An 18,549-nucleotide genomic window follows, 5' to 3' on the forward strand; every position below is an offset into this window, starting at 1 on the left:
TGAAAGCACACAACAACAACAATCCTATCTCATCAGTCAAAAGCAGGCCCATTGAAAAACTAATAAGTTTATATTTGTTAGAATTGTTCTTCATTTTAATTATTGTGTTGTTTTTAAGTGTTTTTTGCACTACAAATAAGATATGTGCAGTGTGCATAGGGATTTTTTCAAATTGTAATCTGGCCCTCCAACGGTTTGTGGGACTGTGACCTGGCCCTCTGTCTAAAAAGTTTGAGGACCCCTGAATTAGGTAAAGACTATCCGTCATCCTCCCTTCTCAATTTCTAGTTTGAAATTGGATATCAGGCACAACAAATCTGTAGACTTCATTTCATTTGCTGCTGCAATTGGCACGCCACATTTGTGGGTTTATCTTTTTCTAGATTTGATTAATACGTCCTCTCTAGGAATCTCTAAATCCTCTAGTGCAACTCTATGGCTAATTTCCATAGACGCTATAAAGTTGGAGCTCCTGTGGGTGAAAGCACTGAGCTGCTGAGCTGCTGAGCTTGTTGATCGAAAGGTCCCAGGTTCAAATTCGGGGAGTGGTGTGAGCTTCTGCTATCAGCCCCAGCTTCTGCCAACCTAGCAGTTTGAAAACATGCAAATGTGAGTGGCTCAATAGGTATCACTCCGGTGGGAAGGTAACGGTGTGCCATGCAGTCATGCCGGCCACATGACCTTGGAGGTGTCTACGGACAACTCTGGCTCTTCGGCTTAGAAATGGAGATAAGCACCACACCCTAGAGTCGGACTTAATGTTAGGGGAAAACCTTTACCTTTACTATCTATAAAGTTGCACTGGAGAACCTACAGATTTTGTAGGAGTGCTCCATCCCTAATGCTTATGAAAGTGGAGGGCCCACTGCATAAACAAATAGACACAATGTGGCCCAGTTATCACAAATAAAGATGGAGCTAGGCATGCTGATGGCACCAAATTTCAGGGAGTTTATGCCCTGCTTGGCCAAAGAATATAATTCATTGACAGAGTATAGGCTTTCCATAGAAGAGGCAGAGGATGCAATCCCTGGTATCTACACTGCAAATGAGTTTTTAGGTGATGGAAAATACATTGTGCTTGAAATTTCAAAAAGATTTTACTATTCATAGTAGGCAATAAGAGGTCAATAGTCAACTAATCTGACTTGATACAAGGCAGCTTCCTATGAAAACCAACCAGTCTCCTTTCTCTATATCCCTCAGGCATTAATATGTCAAAGTCATTCCACATGCAGGACACATTCAACTATTTGCTGCAGTTCTGTTTCAACTCCCTCCGCAGCAGACTCTTTCAAACTGGTGCCTTCCCTTCCAGGGCACTTCCACACAGCTCTATATCCCAGAATATCAAGGCAGAAAATTCAACAATATCTGCTTTGAACTGGGTTATCTGAGTCCACACTCAGATAATGTGAGATTTTCCGCCTTGATATTCTGGGATATAGGACTGTGTGGAACTCTCCACAACTCTCTTTGGCTGCTATCAGCACAAATAGTATCATGGTTGCTGTACCAGATCAAAGACAGATGATCAGGAACCTCTATTACTCTTCAAAACCCAGCCAGAGCCTGGAAATGTGACTTTTTCTGGGTAACGATTCCCAGAATCCATTGTCAACTTCAAAAGGATCCCAGGTGTTCTGTGATCAGGTTCCCCAAAATGAGGGGGGTCATGAAATCCTAAATGGCTTCATAAAAGTCTCTTAGCTTAGTTCAAAATCCAGGACATACCGCTTCACCCCAAATCCAAGCAAACCAAACTCAGAAGCCCCATCTCCCACTACCTGGGTACCTGCATGTTCTCCCGCAGGTCTGTGGCCTCTCGCAGGGGCTGTGTGGCAGTGCGGAACACCTCATCAATGGCCTTGATTCCCATGGCCTTGGTGGATGTATACTCTCGCAAGCGCCTCCCCTTGCGTCCTGAGAGCCCCCGGCGGTGTGCTTTGCCTCCACCTCGCCGGTTGGTGATGGCCACATGGACAAACAAGGTGGCATTGGGAAGAGGCTCGCCAGCGAGGGACTGAAGAGGAACATGACGGTAGCCCATCTGGAGGCACTCAAAGGGGATGGTGTACTGTGCAATGAACTCATCTCCAATGTAATCATCATCTAGCACCATGAACCGGAGGATCGCCAGTTCAGGGAGGTTCACCTGGAATTCCAGAGTCTCTTCAAAGACTGGATTGTCACCACTTTGCACCACTGTTTTGGTGCGCTTTTCAGCACAGTCAGCAGGAATACCATGCATCTCTGCACAAACATATGGCTCTACCACATCACCTTTGGCCCCAGAACCCTTTGGTTTGGGCAGATTTTGACCACTGATGATCTTGAGGTGCAACAATTGAGCTGAGATACCAGGTAAGGTGTCCCTAGTGTTTGCACTGAAATAGGATACTTCCTCCCGCATAATGGCAGGCCTGAGCACATAGCCACAACCCCCATTTTGACGGAACCAGCCAGCATTCAGGTCCATCATGAGGCCTGGTGTTTGGTAGTTCATGGCAACCATCTGGCAGCCACACTTCCAGAAGTCCTGAGGGTTCATATTGCTGGCATCAATGCGCATGGGGCTGGGGTAAACTCGTGACAGGAAGCGCTTGTTATAGGCCACAAAATCCTCTGGCTCCTCATTGGCATAGCGACCGGCCTCCACCTCACTAAAGGAGCAAACCTCCCAATAGGACTGGCCCCGCCGGGAGGACTCAAAACTCTGAAAAGTCACTGTCTGGCACAAGCTCACTAGATCGGAGAGCTCACGGCATAAGACCTGCCGGCAGCGGGGCTGATCCAGGTGCTCCTCACTAAGTGGCAAACCGAGCTCGATAGTCTCCTCATCATCAGAGACATCCCCTTCACTCAATTGGCAGCTGGGATGTAGCTTCCGGCTTTTGATGAGAATGTATCCCTTGAGTTTTTCTGGAGAAGGAAGATAGACCTCATTGGAGTTGGGGGGTGTTATGTACAGCTTGTCTCCAAAGGTCTTCCTCAGGTGTTCAGCCACAAGCCTCTGCTGGACTACACAACAGCGCACAGACAGGCACAGGATGAGAGGAAATTCTGAGCTCTCAAAAGCATGCTCAGCAACAGCACTCACCACCCTGGAGAAAGCCAGGCGTGTCCCGGCACCAACTACTGGCTCTCCAGATGGACCATCACCCACCACTAGTTCCAAGCTGCGGCAACCGGCCTTGAGAGCTGCCACATAACCCCCAATGTCTGAAGTTGAACCACCCCAAAAACAGCTGTCTTCTGCCAGACATGCTCCATGTGCTGAGCTAATGAAGTAATGGGACAGTGGCTGGCTCATGTCCTGACAGACTTTGCGGTGCTGTGGGTCAAATATGTCACAGTCTGCAGAGAGGAGGTAGCGAGTAAAGCCATCAACAGCCAAGTAGCCCTTTTCTCGTCCTTCCTTGGATGGCTCATATTTGGTGATGATATCCCTGCACATCTGCTCCGTCACCCCTTCCATGCCCTGCTCTGCTTCCAAAAAGCTCATTAAGTCCTTCAGGCCCATGTACTCCTTGTTGCTGGAAAACTGGACCAAGAGGAAGAAAACCTCTGGCCTGGTGCACAACTCACAGTAGGCTTCCACAAAGACCTCACAGTTCACTTCTTCTCCAACCCGTTCAAGGGCTGCTTTCTGCAGTTCCTTGAACTTCAGTTCAATTGTTGAAACTTTCATGCCAGGGTTGAGTGCTCGGATGAGCTGCACAGCCCGGGAAATTGGGATCCGGCCTTCCTTCTGTAGGTCCGCAATCTCAAAGACAGAGGAGACCCAGGAGGTTCGGGGATTGGGGTGTCCAGCCTCAGGGGTCTCCTCCAGGGTGTGTTTCCCATAAGAGGCCAAATACCGCAGACCCATTACCCATGCATTCACCACATCAGCTGAACTGGCCACCAGATCCAAGGACTCATAGTTGTCTCCATAGATGATGGAGAAGGCACATTCATCTGGGAACTGATCTGAGAGACCATTGGAGCGCAGCACAGGTGTTTTCTTCCCGACCCGTACTTCCTTTACTGACTTGATCTCAATCTTGGCTTTTTCCGAGTCCTTCTTAGAAGGTTCCCAGTGCATGAAGCGCAAGTCTGTGTCCAGTACAAAGAATCGGCTGTACATGCGAGAGTTGGAACGCACCTTCTTCATTTCACAGCCCTCAAGCATGAAGGAAATGCAGGCAGCAGTGCTGCTGAGTTTGCGGTTGCTGGGCATGGTGCTGAAGGAGACAGTCTTCTTCTTCTGTTGAAGGGGACGCTGGCGGGACCCATCCTGTGAGAAAGAGAGAGAAAAAGAAAGGACAGGGAGGCATCATAAATGTGGACTGGCAAGGTCTTAAAAAGGCATAAGCAGCGAAGTAAAGAGTGAAATGGGAAAGGAGGAGACATTGCTTAGGTACAAATTCCATTGTCTTCCATGACTTGTTTCTCCACCTTTTCCCATGTTTTGATAGGAAAGTATCAGGGCATATTTCTGCAACAGGTGAAGGCAAAACCTTTGATTAAATGTTTTTTTTAAACTGTTTTTTTCAAGGATATAGGAAGCAGAGCTCAGAAATGTTACTGTTTGGGACTCCAATTCCTTAAATTTCCCAACCAGACTAGCCATAGCTGGAGAATGTGGGGCTCTTATTTAAAAAAAGAGGAAATAAACTTTTCTGAGCTCTCACAAAAGACTAAACTATTCAGACTAAAAGGAGGAAACAGACCCTTTCCCCCTGCCCCATGACCAAGTTTGACCTGCTCTTCAAGAATGTTGGTCATTCCCCAAGGTGCAATAGCCAGATAAGAAAGAACCAGCACTGGGAAATCAGGAGCCATTCCTGACTGTTAAATATAGTCACATCCGACCATTCTGATATTTCCTTCTCATTCATCCCCCCATACTTCCTGATGGTCTCACCAGAAGGTCAAGATGAGAGGGTTCGGAGAGGGGGGGGGTGAGGAGTGGGGAGGGAAGAGGATGAAGAGAAGAATAGTATAGAATAAAGGAAAAGAGGTGGGCAAGCATGTTGTGAATAGATAAATTGCATTGACTGCAGCCGCAGAACATAAATGTCAAAATGATCAAAATGTCAAAATAATGCAGATGATCAAGTCATCTGCATTATTGTTCCCCATCTCTCATTTTGCAAGCTTTGGTCATGTACTTTCAAACTCCTCACTTCAACAACAAATATGTGAAAATGTAAAGGTCATTTCCCACTTTTATTTGCAAATGGTTGACCATTGGTGATGGTGATCCACAGATGTAACATTTACCCATATTATTTAAGTTCAGTTTTATTTACTTTCAAATATTAGGATTCTGTCACATGAATTATGCTGTCTTTCAGAAGGCCTTCTCCTTGTCTTTACAAATTGGGTTGTGTTTCTTTTATGTTATGTCGTCCAGTAAGTGTGAATTGGACAACACTGGTTTTCATTGAAATCTTATTCCAACTGCTTTGCAAGCGAATTTCTTGTTTTTGTCTAAAGCAGAATATACTTATTTTGCACAAACAAATGTTTCTCTTTATCCATGTTCCTCTCTATTCTGTTTATCACGCATATTCTAAATCTATATTCTGCCTTTTATACTCACAGCAACAAAGAAAAAAATCCCCAAAAGAAACACAAAACAAGGCACATTTTAGGACGTGGGATGGCAGGCAAGGGAGATAAAGTACAGCGTGATTAGGATCCAGGCTGAATCCTTGAGGACTATAGTCCAGCTCCAGTATACAATATCCTGCCCTGGTTCGATCCTGTTAACATCACACTCACCCAGTTTAATCCAAGCTCAAACTGGACTTGAAGCCACACAATTACTCCACCCAGAATTCAAATTGGTACAAAATTGCATTTCTACCATGTTTACTGTATCAGATTATATTAAGTCACACAACCACAGCAGTTGCAGCATTTTTTCTTTCCAGTTTGCATAGGGAGATAGATAGGGAGATAGATAGACAGACAGACAGACAGACAGACAGTGGCACAGCGGGTTAAACCACTAAGTTGCAGAATTTGCTAACTGGAAGATTGGCAGTTTGAATGCACAGGATGGGGTGAGCTCCCGTTGTTAGCCCCAGCTTCTGCCAATCCAGCAGTTTGAAAACATACAAATGTGAGTAGTATAATGAAATAATAAACTTTATTTATACCCCGCCACCATCTCCCCAATGGGGACTTGGAGCGGCTTACATGAGGCCAAGCCCAAACACAAATTACAGCAGTATAAAACCGAAAATGCAACCCAAAAACGCAGACAGTAAACAATAACATCATAATTACATAAAACATGTGAAAACAATGATCAATAGGTACCACTTCAGCTGGAAGGCAATAGTGCTCCATGTAGTCATGCTGGCCACATGACCTACAAGGCATCTACAGACAATGCCAGCTCTTCGACTTAGAAATAGAAATGAGCACCACCCCTTAGAGTCGGACTCGACTAGACTTAATGTCAATGGGAAACCTTTACCTTTTACCCATATATATATATATATATATATATATATATATTCACATATTCATATAAATCAACAACCTTCCTTACTTTCCTGTCACTTTTACTACCACCTTCCCTCCCACTGGCTGCCTTTCCCACACTCTCTCATCCTGCTTTTATTTTCTTCACAGGTATTTGAATATATGGTGTTCCCTCACTTATCACGGGTGTTATGTTCCTGGACTGCCCGCGATAAGTGAAAATCCGTAAAGTAAGTGTGTGTGTGTGTGTGTGTGTGTGTGTATATATATATATATTTATCTCGCATTCCAAGCGTGAGGCAGAAGCGAGGAGAGATTTAAAGGCATTGCACACCTTTTTTTTTTTTGCTAACTATAATGAAGGGGCTACAAGGCCATGATTTATATACTGCTTTGTATCTCCTGTCTTTTTTATGAATGAAAACACTCCTCAAAACAGTGTGTAAATCACAGCCACCTCTATTGGCTGCCTTTCTCCCGGGTGGGAGTTGAAACCCCCTTCCACACTCCAGCATTGCCAGGAGGTGGGATTAGAACGCCACTCTGGGCAACGGCAACCATTTTATAAACGGGGGGCAGCCTCACCTCTGAGCTTCATTGGTGGCCCGGTAGGGGAAACAAGCTGGGATTGACAACCACTGCAGGTCTGCGGACCAATGTTAGGTGTACTACGCATGTGCAGAACGAGTACCGCAAAAACCCGCAAAACAGCGAGTCTGCGAAAAGCGAACTGTGAAGTAGCGAGGGAACACTGTATGATTATCTGCACACATATTCTTTACCAAGACTAGAACCTGGTCTTAACTTCCTATTGAACTGAATAGAATGTAACACACATGCAGCAAGCACAGAATCTGAGACCTTCACGTATTCCAAAATGCAAATATCTGAATACATACACTTCAGTGTTAAAAAGAATGGCGACACCACGCTTGCTGAATGAGGATGCCAAAGTAACCACCCACCAACTTGCCTGCCCTCCACCAACCCAACCCCCATTTTCACCCCAATGTCGATCCAGGAAGCAGAACATGCTAATTAAAATGTCTGTTTTTCCTAGAAACTGAGGAAGTAAAAAAGTTGTTTTTAAATGTCATTAAGGTCCTTAAGTGTCATTTTAAAAATATGTTCACTTCAAAACCCAGATGAACGTTGTGTTTTCAACCAGGACCAGGATTGAGATAAGGACACATTTTTTTTTGCAAGTATAGATTCAGCTCCAGAGACTCAGAAGGGACCTTTTCCTTAGCTAGATCTTGGTAAGTTTTCAAGGCAAAGCAATATCATAACATTCTTGGAGCTGTGATATAAAAAGTAGGGTGAAGCTGGTAAAATCCTTGCCTGCGTCACTATGTAACCACATGTAATATTTGAACTACAAAAAAATAGGGGAAAGCCTGTCAATTTTGCTTTTAAAAATGATATTGCTTCAGTTCCTCATCATTCAAAAATAACTGAAATGGTTACTTTTAGTTGCTCAAAAACCCCATGAAAATGCTGAAAGCAGTTGGCTATAATCTAAGAAATGAAGTCACCTTACAATAGATAAATATAGGGTAATTATAAAAGTATGATTACAGTTAAACCACAAAAGCAGTGAAAGGATCCTTTCTTAATGTATTGTCAATGGCTTTCATGGCCGGAATCACGGGGTTGTTGTGTGTTTTCTGGGCTGTATGGCCATGTTCCAGAAGCATTCTCTCCTGACGTTTCACCTGCATCTATAGCAGGTATCTTCAAAGGTTGTAAGGTGTGTTGGAAACTAGGGAAACGGGGTTATATATCTGTGGAATGTCCAAGGTGGGAGAAGTCTGTGGACAAGTCTACAAAGGGACCACCAAACGCAGCAATGCCCAAACACGAATCAAGGAACATGAAAGGCACTGCAGACTACCTCAACCAGAGAAGTCAGCCATGACAGAGCACTTGATGAACCAACCTGGACACAGCATATTATTTGAGAACACAGAAATGTTGGACCACTCTAACAACTACCATGTCAGGCTACACAGAGAAGCCATTGTAGACAATTTCAACAGAAAGGAAGAAACCATGAAAATAAACAAAACCTGGCTACCAGTGTTTTTTTTAAAAAAACAACTAAAATCATAACAGTAAATGAAGAACAATACTCTGAAAACAGGGGAATTCCAGACAAGAAGCGATCAGAGCCAGCTAATCACTTCCCAACAAAGAATTCCCCTGGGCAGTGAGAAGCCAGACCTTGAAAACTGCTAGGCCATTAAATACTAATCAAGGTGGATAATTGCTACATTCACACCTACCTCAAACAGACAAGAGTTCTTTCTCCCACCCTGGACATTCTACAGATATATAACCCCACTAACTGTACCCGCCACGCATTGCTGTGGCCAACCTTCCCTCTTTTTCTCCTTCTTTCCCTCCTTCCTTCACTCCCTCTTTCCTTCTCTTCTTCCTTCCTTCTCTATCTCTTTCCTTCCTTCCCCTTTTTTCTTTCTCTTCTGCTGTCTCTTTTCTTCCTTCTCTCTTTCCTTCTTTCCTTCCCTCCTTCTTTCTCTACATCTTCCCCCTTCCTTTGCTCCCTCTTTCCTTCCTTCTTTCCCTTTTTCCTTTCCTTCTCTCCTTCCTTCCTTTTCCAACTTTCCTTCCTTCCCTCTTTTTCTTTCCCGCCCTCTTTCTCTCCTTCCTTCCTTCCTTCCTTCCTTCTCTACCTCTTTCCTTCCTTCCTTCTCTCTTTGCTTCCATGCTTCTTTCTTTCTTTCTTTCTTTCTTTCTTTCTTTCTTTCTTTCCCACTTTCCTTTCTTTCTTTCTTTTTTCTCTCCCCTTCCCTCCCTCTTTCTTCCTTTTTTTCTGTATTGTCATTTAACTTTTCATCATTTAGATTTTTGGGGCTTTTAAAGTCCCTTCTGCTGTGTTTTCCAGTGTTTTATGAGTGAAGGATATACATTGGGATGTTAGGTGTATTGTGTCCAAATTTGGTGTCAATTCCCCCAGTGGTTTCTGAGTTCTGTTAATCCCACAAACGAACATTACATTTTTATTTATATAGATTTTCCTAGTTTCCAATAGACCTCACAACCTCTGAGGATGCCTGCCATAGATGTGGGCGAAACGTCAGGAGAGAATGCTTCTGAAACATGGCCATACAGCCTGGAAAACACACAACTACCATTTCTTAATTTACAATGATGATGCTTAAGGCCCCTTCTACACTATCATATAAAATCCAAATTATCTGCTTTGAACTGGATTATATGGCAGTGTAGACTAATCTAAACCAGTTCAAAGAAGATAATATGGATTATCTGATTTGATAATCTGGATTATATGGCAGTGCAGAAGGGGCCTATGTTACTGCAAAACAAAATTAACTATAAGGAGCTTGCTGTTTGTAACATGTTACTTTCAAGCATTACTCTCTCTGGAGAAAGTCAGCCATGAATACAGCAGGATAATGTGCTCATGCTTCAGAATGCAATGAAACACTCAATCAGTGGCCAGCCAATAGAGATACTTCCACTTTTTATCCACTTGTATGTTATATTGCTTTATTTTTAGCTGTTTTGAACTTATCGTTATTTCAAACCAGAACTGTGTAGGTTGCTACACAGTTAGCACTGAATTCGGGCGTTACGAATTTGAACACTCACCAAATGATACTATGGCAGCTATTTTCTTCTTTTCGTTTTTTAGCATATTTTAGCATATTTTCCAGAAAACGGGAGAGGAGGAAACAGACACTGAACATTACAAAATGTGTTTCTTTCATAAAATCCTATGAATGAGATAGGACAATTGCATAACAAAGCTTCAGCTGAGAGCATCATCAATCTAAGGTTTGCTCAGCATTAGCAAACAAAACAGAAACACTCCCCCTCATCTATTGCAGAATAGACAGGCATGGTGGGCTTGAACTATTTTGCAAAGCTAAATTAAAAGGCACATTAGGAAACATAATAAAAAGGATATGCATCATCGAAAGGATAAAACACATAACAGAAAAAGGAGAGAGAATACGCACAAGGCAATCAATTAAAGCAAAAGAGGTTTAATAATCACCACAGTTTGAGACTCTCACATTCCTAGATTATCGCAATGCACAATCAATTCTAAGAAGCTAATGCTAGATTTCTGTATGAAATGATTACCATTTGGTATTACAGCCAGCTTGGGACACAATTCTAGCCAAAAGAGACAGTTTCAAACCTACCAAGATGCCTTAGTTTAGCAACCAAATGCACTTTTTATTCTTCTATACTATTTTCAGCTCGCTGTCCCCTATATAAACCTAGTTTGTCTTCTGCACATGATTGCAAGGACCAGCAACCTGTGAAAGCAGCTCAGTTGCTTCATGCAAAATATTTGGATCCTCCAATCCAAATTCCAGTTTACATCACATTAAATTTATTTATTTATTTACAGTATTTGTACACTCGCTGGAACACCTCAGCAAGCGAGAGTCCAAAAGTGGCAGGCTCAAACCCAGAACCTCAATCAATGGCTGATATCAAATGAGAGACTCCCTCCTGGGCACACAGAAAACTGGGCGACTTGGAAGGCGCTGAACAGACTGCGCTCTGGCACCATGAGATGCAGAGCCAACCTTAAGAAATGGGGCTACAAAGTGGAATCCACGACATGCGAGTGTGGAGAAGAGCAAACTACAGACCACCTGCTGCAATGCAACCTGAGCATTGCACAATGGAGGACCTTCTTATAGTAACACCAGAGGCACTCCAAGTGGCCAGGACATTTAATCAACTACCAAGCTTGCAAAGTTTGTGTTTTGTTTGTTTGTTTGTTTGTTAAAAAATGCAAAAAATACAACTGTTTGGTTTGCTTCTGACACGATAAATATAGTATTTGTACCCTGCCCTTCTCAACCCCAAAGGGGATACAGAGAAGCCTTACAAAAACAACAATTTTGTGCCATATACACTATAGAAATAAAATAAACATATGCCTTTAAAATCATATTAAAAAAACATAATTAAAGCCACGCAATACAAGATCATAGTCAAAAAATCATTCCAATTATAACCCGAAAAACCTACAACAACCCATTCCAATTATCATTGTACATTTTCCATCATCACTTATTGCACTACACTATTGGCCAAAGGCTTGGTCCCAAAGTCATGCTTTCACATGCCTTCTGAAGGCCAGGAGGGAGGGAACTGACCCAGTTTTACTGAGGAAAGAATTGCATATCTGAGGAGCCACCACTGAGAAGGCCCTGTCTGTCATCCCTACTAGTTGCGCCTGCGAAAGAGGTGGGACTGGGAACAGGGCCTCGCCAGAAGATCTTAACCTCTGAGTTAGTTCATAGAGGAAGATGTAGTCGGACAGGTAAGCTGGGCCAGAACCATTTAAGGCTTTATAAGCTACCAAGTACTTTGAATTGTGCTCAGTAGCAGATGGGCAGCCAGTGGAGCTGACGCAACAGGGGGGTTGTATGCTCCCTGTTTGCCATTCCGGTGAAAACACTGGCTATGACCTGTTAGACCACTTGGAGCTTCTGAACAGCCTTCAAAGGCAATGCCATGTAGAGCGTGTTGCAGTAGTCTATTCGGGATGTAACAAGAGTGTGGACCACCGTGGCCAAGTCTGACTTCCCAAGGTATGGGTGCAACTGGCGCACAAGTTTTAATTGTGCAAAAGCTCCCCTAGCCATCGCCGAGACCTGGGGTTCCAGACTTAACAATGAGTCCAGGAAAATCAATTTGTCTTCAATATGCCTGAAATAAGGTTTAGTAATTTTCCTTACAATGAACCTCAGACAATTTAACCTCTGAATAACATTGGAATAATCATCTCTGTCATTTCCTCCTTCCCTAACCCTCATCTTCCTCAAAAATATCTTTAGAATTATAAAAAGTTGTAGCATAGACCCCAGAAGAGTCTCTCCAAAAAACGAATCCTGTCCCTAAAATGATCTGGCCAAATTGGGCCACATGATTCCTATGTAGTTGAGCCTCTACTCAAGGCAGAAAATCCCATAATATCTGCTTTGAACTGGGTTATCTGAGTCCACAGTGCCATATATTCCAATTCAAATGAGAAAATGTGGGGTTTTATTCAGCTGTGTGGAAGGGGCCTAAGAAATAAGACAGTAATTGTCACTGAGCCCTTCCAAGAATACCGAAGGCTGCTTGCAAACTATCTTTTGCTCACTTACTTGGAAGAAAGCCACCCACGGAGACAACATCTAAGTAAACAATGTGTTTCCAAGAGTCATCACAGACTCATTTTCAGTGATGAATAGGAAAGTAATTAGGCTTCTCCTTGGAAGTACCTGCAAGCAGGTAAAATTAATAACAACCTACCTGACAGTGTTACCTTGTTCAATGTTTATGATATTTGTGTATGAGATTTGTTTTAATTGCTTGTATTGAATTTGTTACTGCTTGTATTGTTATATTGTGGATTCGGCCTCATGTAAGCTGCACCGAGTCTCTTGGGGAGATGGTAGCGGGGTATAAATAAAGTATTATTATTATTATTATTATTATTATTATTATTAACTCTCTCCCCTGACATACAGACAGTTTTGGGGATTTCTGAGTTGAGTTCTGGGGATCCCTGAGTGTTTTTAGAGCTGTTGCTGTTGTTGTTGCTATTTATGTGTGCCTTCAAGTTGTTTCTGGCTTACAATGAATCGACCACTGTTTTCTGAAAGAGTATAATTTGCCCAATGTGAATGCCTCACCAAAATCCAAATCCCAAGAGCCCATGGGATTGAGCCACAGCAGCCAAAGTGGACCCAAACTGCATCAATTCTACCTTGTAAATGCAACCTAGGTCAGGAGATGAAGCACAGCTACAAGATTGTTGTAATGCCTCTAATGAAAGAGCCACAAAAAGTGTACCCATACAGTTCAAAGCAGAGCTCACGTAGTTGACCTCTAATTGTATTCTGAGAAGGCAGTAATATTTTCCTGTAAAGATTCAGAGCATATCACCATTTGAAGACCACATATCCACCCAAGGTCACCACTGTCTCCATAGCCATGCTACTACTCAGAATATTCCTCGCAATGACCTATCTTGCTAGGAATAATTTCGAGAAGGTTATAACTATATTTCTATCTCTTCATACAGATGGGACTGTCCATTCCTAACACCCAGCTTCCAGTGCCTGAAGTTGGTCTGATTTCTGGAGGAAGCAGGAAGAAGTGTTTGAAATCTCTTCCCGCTTTTGCAGGCCGCTTGGAGACGTGAGCAGAGCCTAGATCCCAGCCGGGGAGGGAAGAACGATACCACCTTGAACAGGGCAGAGACAAAAATTTTGACAGAGAGGGGGTGGAGATGAGTCAGTCATCATTCTGGTTGCATAATGTTCTATCTCTACGGTTACCATAGGAAGGAGGGGAAATTGATGGTTCCTAAATTGACACAGATCAAGAGATTGACAAGGGGAGGAGGGGAGATGCTAATTTCAGGTTGCTGTCTTTTTGGGAGGAGAAAAAACTCAGAACAGAGGACAGATAGGTGCAGATCTCATGGTTCTGAACTACTTTGGCAGTTGGACACCAAAATGGCCCCTCAAGAGCTGAAACAACTAAACCTGTCCTCTCCGTGCCAGGAACATCGGGTTGGAACATAAGGGAGTCGTAATGAGAGAGAAGGCACAGTCAGAACTTGGAAACATTCCTCTTTTGGGGAGGCTGCAATTTACAGAACCCCTATAGCTAAATATTACTGATGGCTATGACAAGAGGATTTTTTTCCCAAGCTCGTGACACAATCCATGAGAATGTATCCCTGCCCAAGCCCCATCAAACTAAATGAGAGTTTAATATTTGTTTCGTGGGGGCGGTGATGTGGCTTCAAATGAGTTTGGGTTTAGATCACTGATTCTCAACCTTTCTAACACCGCGACCCCTTAATACAGTTCCTCATGTTGTGGTGACCCCCAACCATAACATTATTTTCACTGTGACTTCATTATTGTTATTGTAATGTAAATGTCTGATATGCAGGATGTATTTTCATTCACTGGCCCAAATTTGGCACAAATACCCAATACGCCCAAATTTGAATACTGGTGAGATGAGGGGGATTCATTTGTCATTTGGGAGTTGTAGTTGCTGGGATTTATAGTTCACCTACAATCAAAGAGCATTGTGAACTACACCAATGATAGAATTGAACCAAAGTTGAAACACAGAACTCCCATGATAAACAAAATACTGGGAGGGTTTGGTGGGCACTGACCTTGAGTTTTGGATTTGTAGTTCTCCTACATACTGAATGCACGGTGGACTCAAACAATGATGGATCTGGACCAAACTTGGCATACATACTCAATATGCCCAAATTTGAACACCGGTGGAGTTTGGGGAAAATAGACTTGACATTTGGGAGTTGTAGTTGCTGGGATTTATAGTTCATCTACAATCAAAGAGCATTCTGAACCCCACCAATGATAGTATTGGGCCAAATGTCCCACACAGAACCCCGATGACAATCAGAAAATACTGTGTTTTCTGATGGTCTTTGGCGACCCCTCTGACACCCCCTCATGACCCACCCACGGGTCTTGACTCCCAGGCCGAAAAACACTGGTTTAGATTATCCTAAGATGAAGCTATCATAGGTTTTCTGGGGCTGAGATTGTGACTCGTCCAAGGTCACTGGTGGGCTTCCATGTGGGAGAATTCAACCTTGGTCTCCAAAGTCATTGTCTAACACACACAGGGAAGAATTTCCCAATGGCTCACCATATCAGAAGGTTGAATCATTTGTATTGGGAGCTGTGCTGAGCAGCAGTGAGTTACAGTGGGCCTGAATTCAAGGTCCCTGCTTGGCTTGCTGCAATTCATCTCTAACAAGGTTACAAAAACTTACAGGCAGTGCAGAGCATTTGGAAAATACATAAGGGAGGGGAAAGGAGGAAAGGAGAGGAGGCCTGTTAGAGAAAGAGCTTCTTCCTTGTTTTTCGCCTGTTTTCCCCCATGTCTCCTCCTATCATTTCTGCCATAGCTCAATGCCTGCCTTCTTCCTTTGCCTCAGCTGCCATAAATTCAAATTCTGCAACAAATAAGATAACAAATGGTTCACTCCCTACATTTGCAAAAAGAAGCAAGAGTTGTTCCCAGTTGGACTACACCAAATTTCTCAACCAAGAGCTGCCTAGGTATGTTGGACTACAAAGGCCATACTGGCTGAGGGATGATGAGAATTATGGGCCAACACCACATTCAGCAAGGATGGACTTCTGCAACACATGTACAAGGGACTTCCCTCAAAGATGACATTTAAATTTCCCCTTTTTTTCTCATTTGCTGAGCATTTTAAGATGTATCAGTCAGTCCTGATGTTATTAGTTCTGTTAAATAGTTTCCATCTTGTATGCCTTTGCACTGGTGTAGAAGTTTATTTTGTTTCTGATTCAAAAGCTATCTTTCTCCATGTGTACATAATTGGATTTTTACATTTCCTTCTGGTTTTACTATAACCTTTACTCCTTGTTGACTCTCGGGGGTTTGGTATCCACCGGAGTTTTGTTCTAGAATCTGGAGTGAATATCAAAGTACATGGATGCTCAAATCTGATTATTTACAATGGCATAATGAAATTATGTCCCTTATAAGGTAAAGGTAAAGATTTTCCCTTGACATTAAGTATAGTCGTGTCCAGCTCTGGGTGTGTGTGTGTGTGTGCTCATCTCCATTTCTCAGCTGAAGAGCCGGCATTGTCTGTAGATGTCTCCAAGGTCATGTGGCTGGTATGACTGCATGGAGTGCTGTTGCCTTCCCACCAAAGCGGTACTTATTGATCTACTCACATTTGCATGTTTTCGAACTGCTAGGTCGGCAGAAGCTGGGGCTAACAGCGGGAGCTCACCCCGTTTTCCAGATTCAAACTGCCAACCTTTCGGTCAGCAAGTTCAGCAGCTCAGCACTTTAACCCACTACGCCACCAGGGGCTCCACTTATATAAAATTGCAAAATTTGGATTTTTAAAAACATTTTCAAGCCATGGATGATAGAAGCCGTGTATGCAGAATCTGTGGATACAGATGACCAAAGACTGCAAGGTCTTTAGTGCACAGACCAATACAAGCATACATTTCTGTCACTTTATAAAGTGCCACATAATGTAATGCTGGTATTATATAACCTCCGCTATATATAGCATCTTGTTATGGGACCAAAAGCTAGGAATCTGCATCTGATCCTTTTGGAGATACAGTAGACTGCAGCTCTCACACCTGATGGTATCTTAAGTTGCTTTACAAAGTGCCAATATCTCTGCACAGTCCAGGTTCTCTCTTTTGATGAAATAAACAGATGGATATGGAAGAAGGCAAAGACATAGCAATCTTAATTTTATCAGTATGCAAAGGGATCTTGTAGTACCTTTGAGATTAACTGAGAGGAAAAGGTTAGTACCATAAGCTTTTGTAGACTCAAATCAACTTCATGAGATGCATCAGATAAGGCTCCCTGAAGTCTACAAAAGCTTGCGCTACCAACTTCTTTCTATCAATTAGTCTCAAAGGTGCTGTAAGATCTCTTTGCAGATGGATATGCTGCATATGTGTGAAAATAAAAGGTGGTCTCAGCCACTTTCTAGACTAAAACAACACACACACTCAGATACTTTTCCGCCATCAGGCACAGCTGAAGAACCAAATCTGGACTTCTGCAGGAAGTTTGTATAAGAGGATATAACTTTTTCCTGCCTTAGGAAACAGAACAGGTGTTTGGCTTGAAATGGTGGGGGGAAGGAGAGGAAAGAAGAAGCAAAAACAAATTAAATTTAGAATTCAGTGCCAGGAAGGAATGAACTCGTAATAAAGGAAGCAAGCAACCTGTTTTCTTCGTGTTCTTGTGTGCCTTCAAGTAAGTTTTGATCTATGGTGACCCCAAAGTGTTGGACGGGGTTACTTACTTACTTACTTAGGCGATCCCTCGTTTTCTGAGGAGGATTGTCTTCCAGTGTTCTTGTGGGTCCGTATGTGGCTGTGGAGCCCTATTCTTGCTCTGCATCTTCTTCCGCAGTGAGGGCATTGGTTTCCAGGTGGAAGGCGGTCTCAGTCGGGGTTGGCTTGATGTGCCTTCCTCTTGCCACGCTTCTCCCTTTCACCCTCCATTCATGCCTCTTTAAATTCTGCAGCATTGCTGGTCACAGCTGACCTCCAGCTGGAGCTGTCAAGGGCCAGGGCTTCCCAGTTCTCAGTGTCTATACCAGAGTTTTTAAGGTTGGCTTTGAGCCCATCTTTAAATCTCTTTTCCTGCCCACCAACATTCCATTTTCCGTTCTTGAGTTCAGAGTAGAGCAACTGCTTTGGGAGACGGTGGTCGGGCATCCAGACAACGTGGCTGGTCCAGTGGAGTTGATGGCAGAGGACCATTGCTTCAATGCTGGTAGTCTTTGCTTCTTCCAGCACGCTTCCCAAGAGATTTGCAGGATTTTCCGGAGGCAGCGCTGATGGAATCATTCCAGGAATTGCATGTGACGTCTATAGATCGTCCACATCTCACAGGCATATAGTAGGGTTGGGATGACAATAGCCCTATAAACAAGCACCTTGGTATCCCTACGGATGTCCCGGTCCTCAAACACTCTCTGCTTCATTCAGAAAAATGCTGCGCTCCCAGAGCTCAGGCAGTGTTGTATTTCGGTGTCGATGTTGACTGCTTCCCCTGAAGACACAGGTTCGCAGTTTGGGAGTGATCCTGGACTCATTGCTGAGTCTGGAACCCCAGATCTCGGCGGTGGCCGGGAGAGCTTTTACACAATTAAAGCTTGTGCGCCAGCTGCGCCCATTCCTTGGGAAGTCTGACTTGGCCACGGTGGTCCACGCTCTGGTTACATCCTGAATAGACTACTGCAATGCTCTCTATGTAGGGCTGCCTTTGAAAACTTCTTGGAAGCTCCAATTAGTCCAGCAGTCAGCTGCCAGGTTGTTAACTGGAGCTGCGTACAGGGAATGTACCACTCCTCTGTTGTGCCAGCTCCACTGGCTGCCGATTAGCTTTTGGGCACAATTCAAAGTGCTGGTTTTAACCTTTAAAGTCCTGAACAGTTCTGGTCCAGATTACCTGTCCAAATGTATATCCTGCTATGAACCA

At 43.4% G+C, this 18,549-nt stretch overlaps 1 protein-coding gene across 3 annotated transcripts in view; it reads right to left on the bottom strand.

Moving 5' to 3' along the window:
- Positions 1-18,549, bottom strand: part of LOC132778218 (inactive phospholipase C-like protein 2) — a 64,018-nt gene that overhangs the window by 18,714 nt on the left and 26,755 nt on the right. For 2 of the 3 annotated variants that reach the window (XM_060780960.2, XM_060780961.2), the window contains exon 2: positions 1,796-4,279. In XM_060780960.2, the coding sequence (XP_060636943.2) occupies positions 1,796-4,279 (2,484 nt within the window). Of the gene's footprint in view, positions 1-1,787; positions 4,280-18,549 lie in introns of all 3 variants that reach the window. The other variant, XM_060780962.2, reaches the window with a different exon arrangement.

The sequence above is a fragment of the Anolis sagrei genome, chromosome 6 (genome assembly GCF_037176765.1).
Source record: "Anolis sagrei isolate rAnoSag1 chromosome 6, rAnoSag1.mat, whole genome shotgun sequence".
NCBI lineage: Eukaryota > Metazoa > Chordata > Lepidosauria > Squamata > Dactyloidae > Anolis > Anolis sagrei.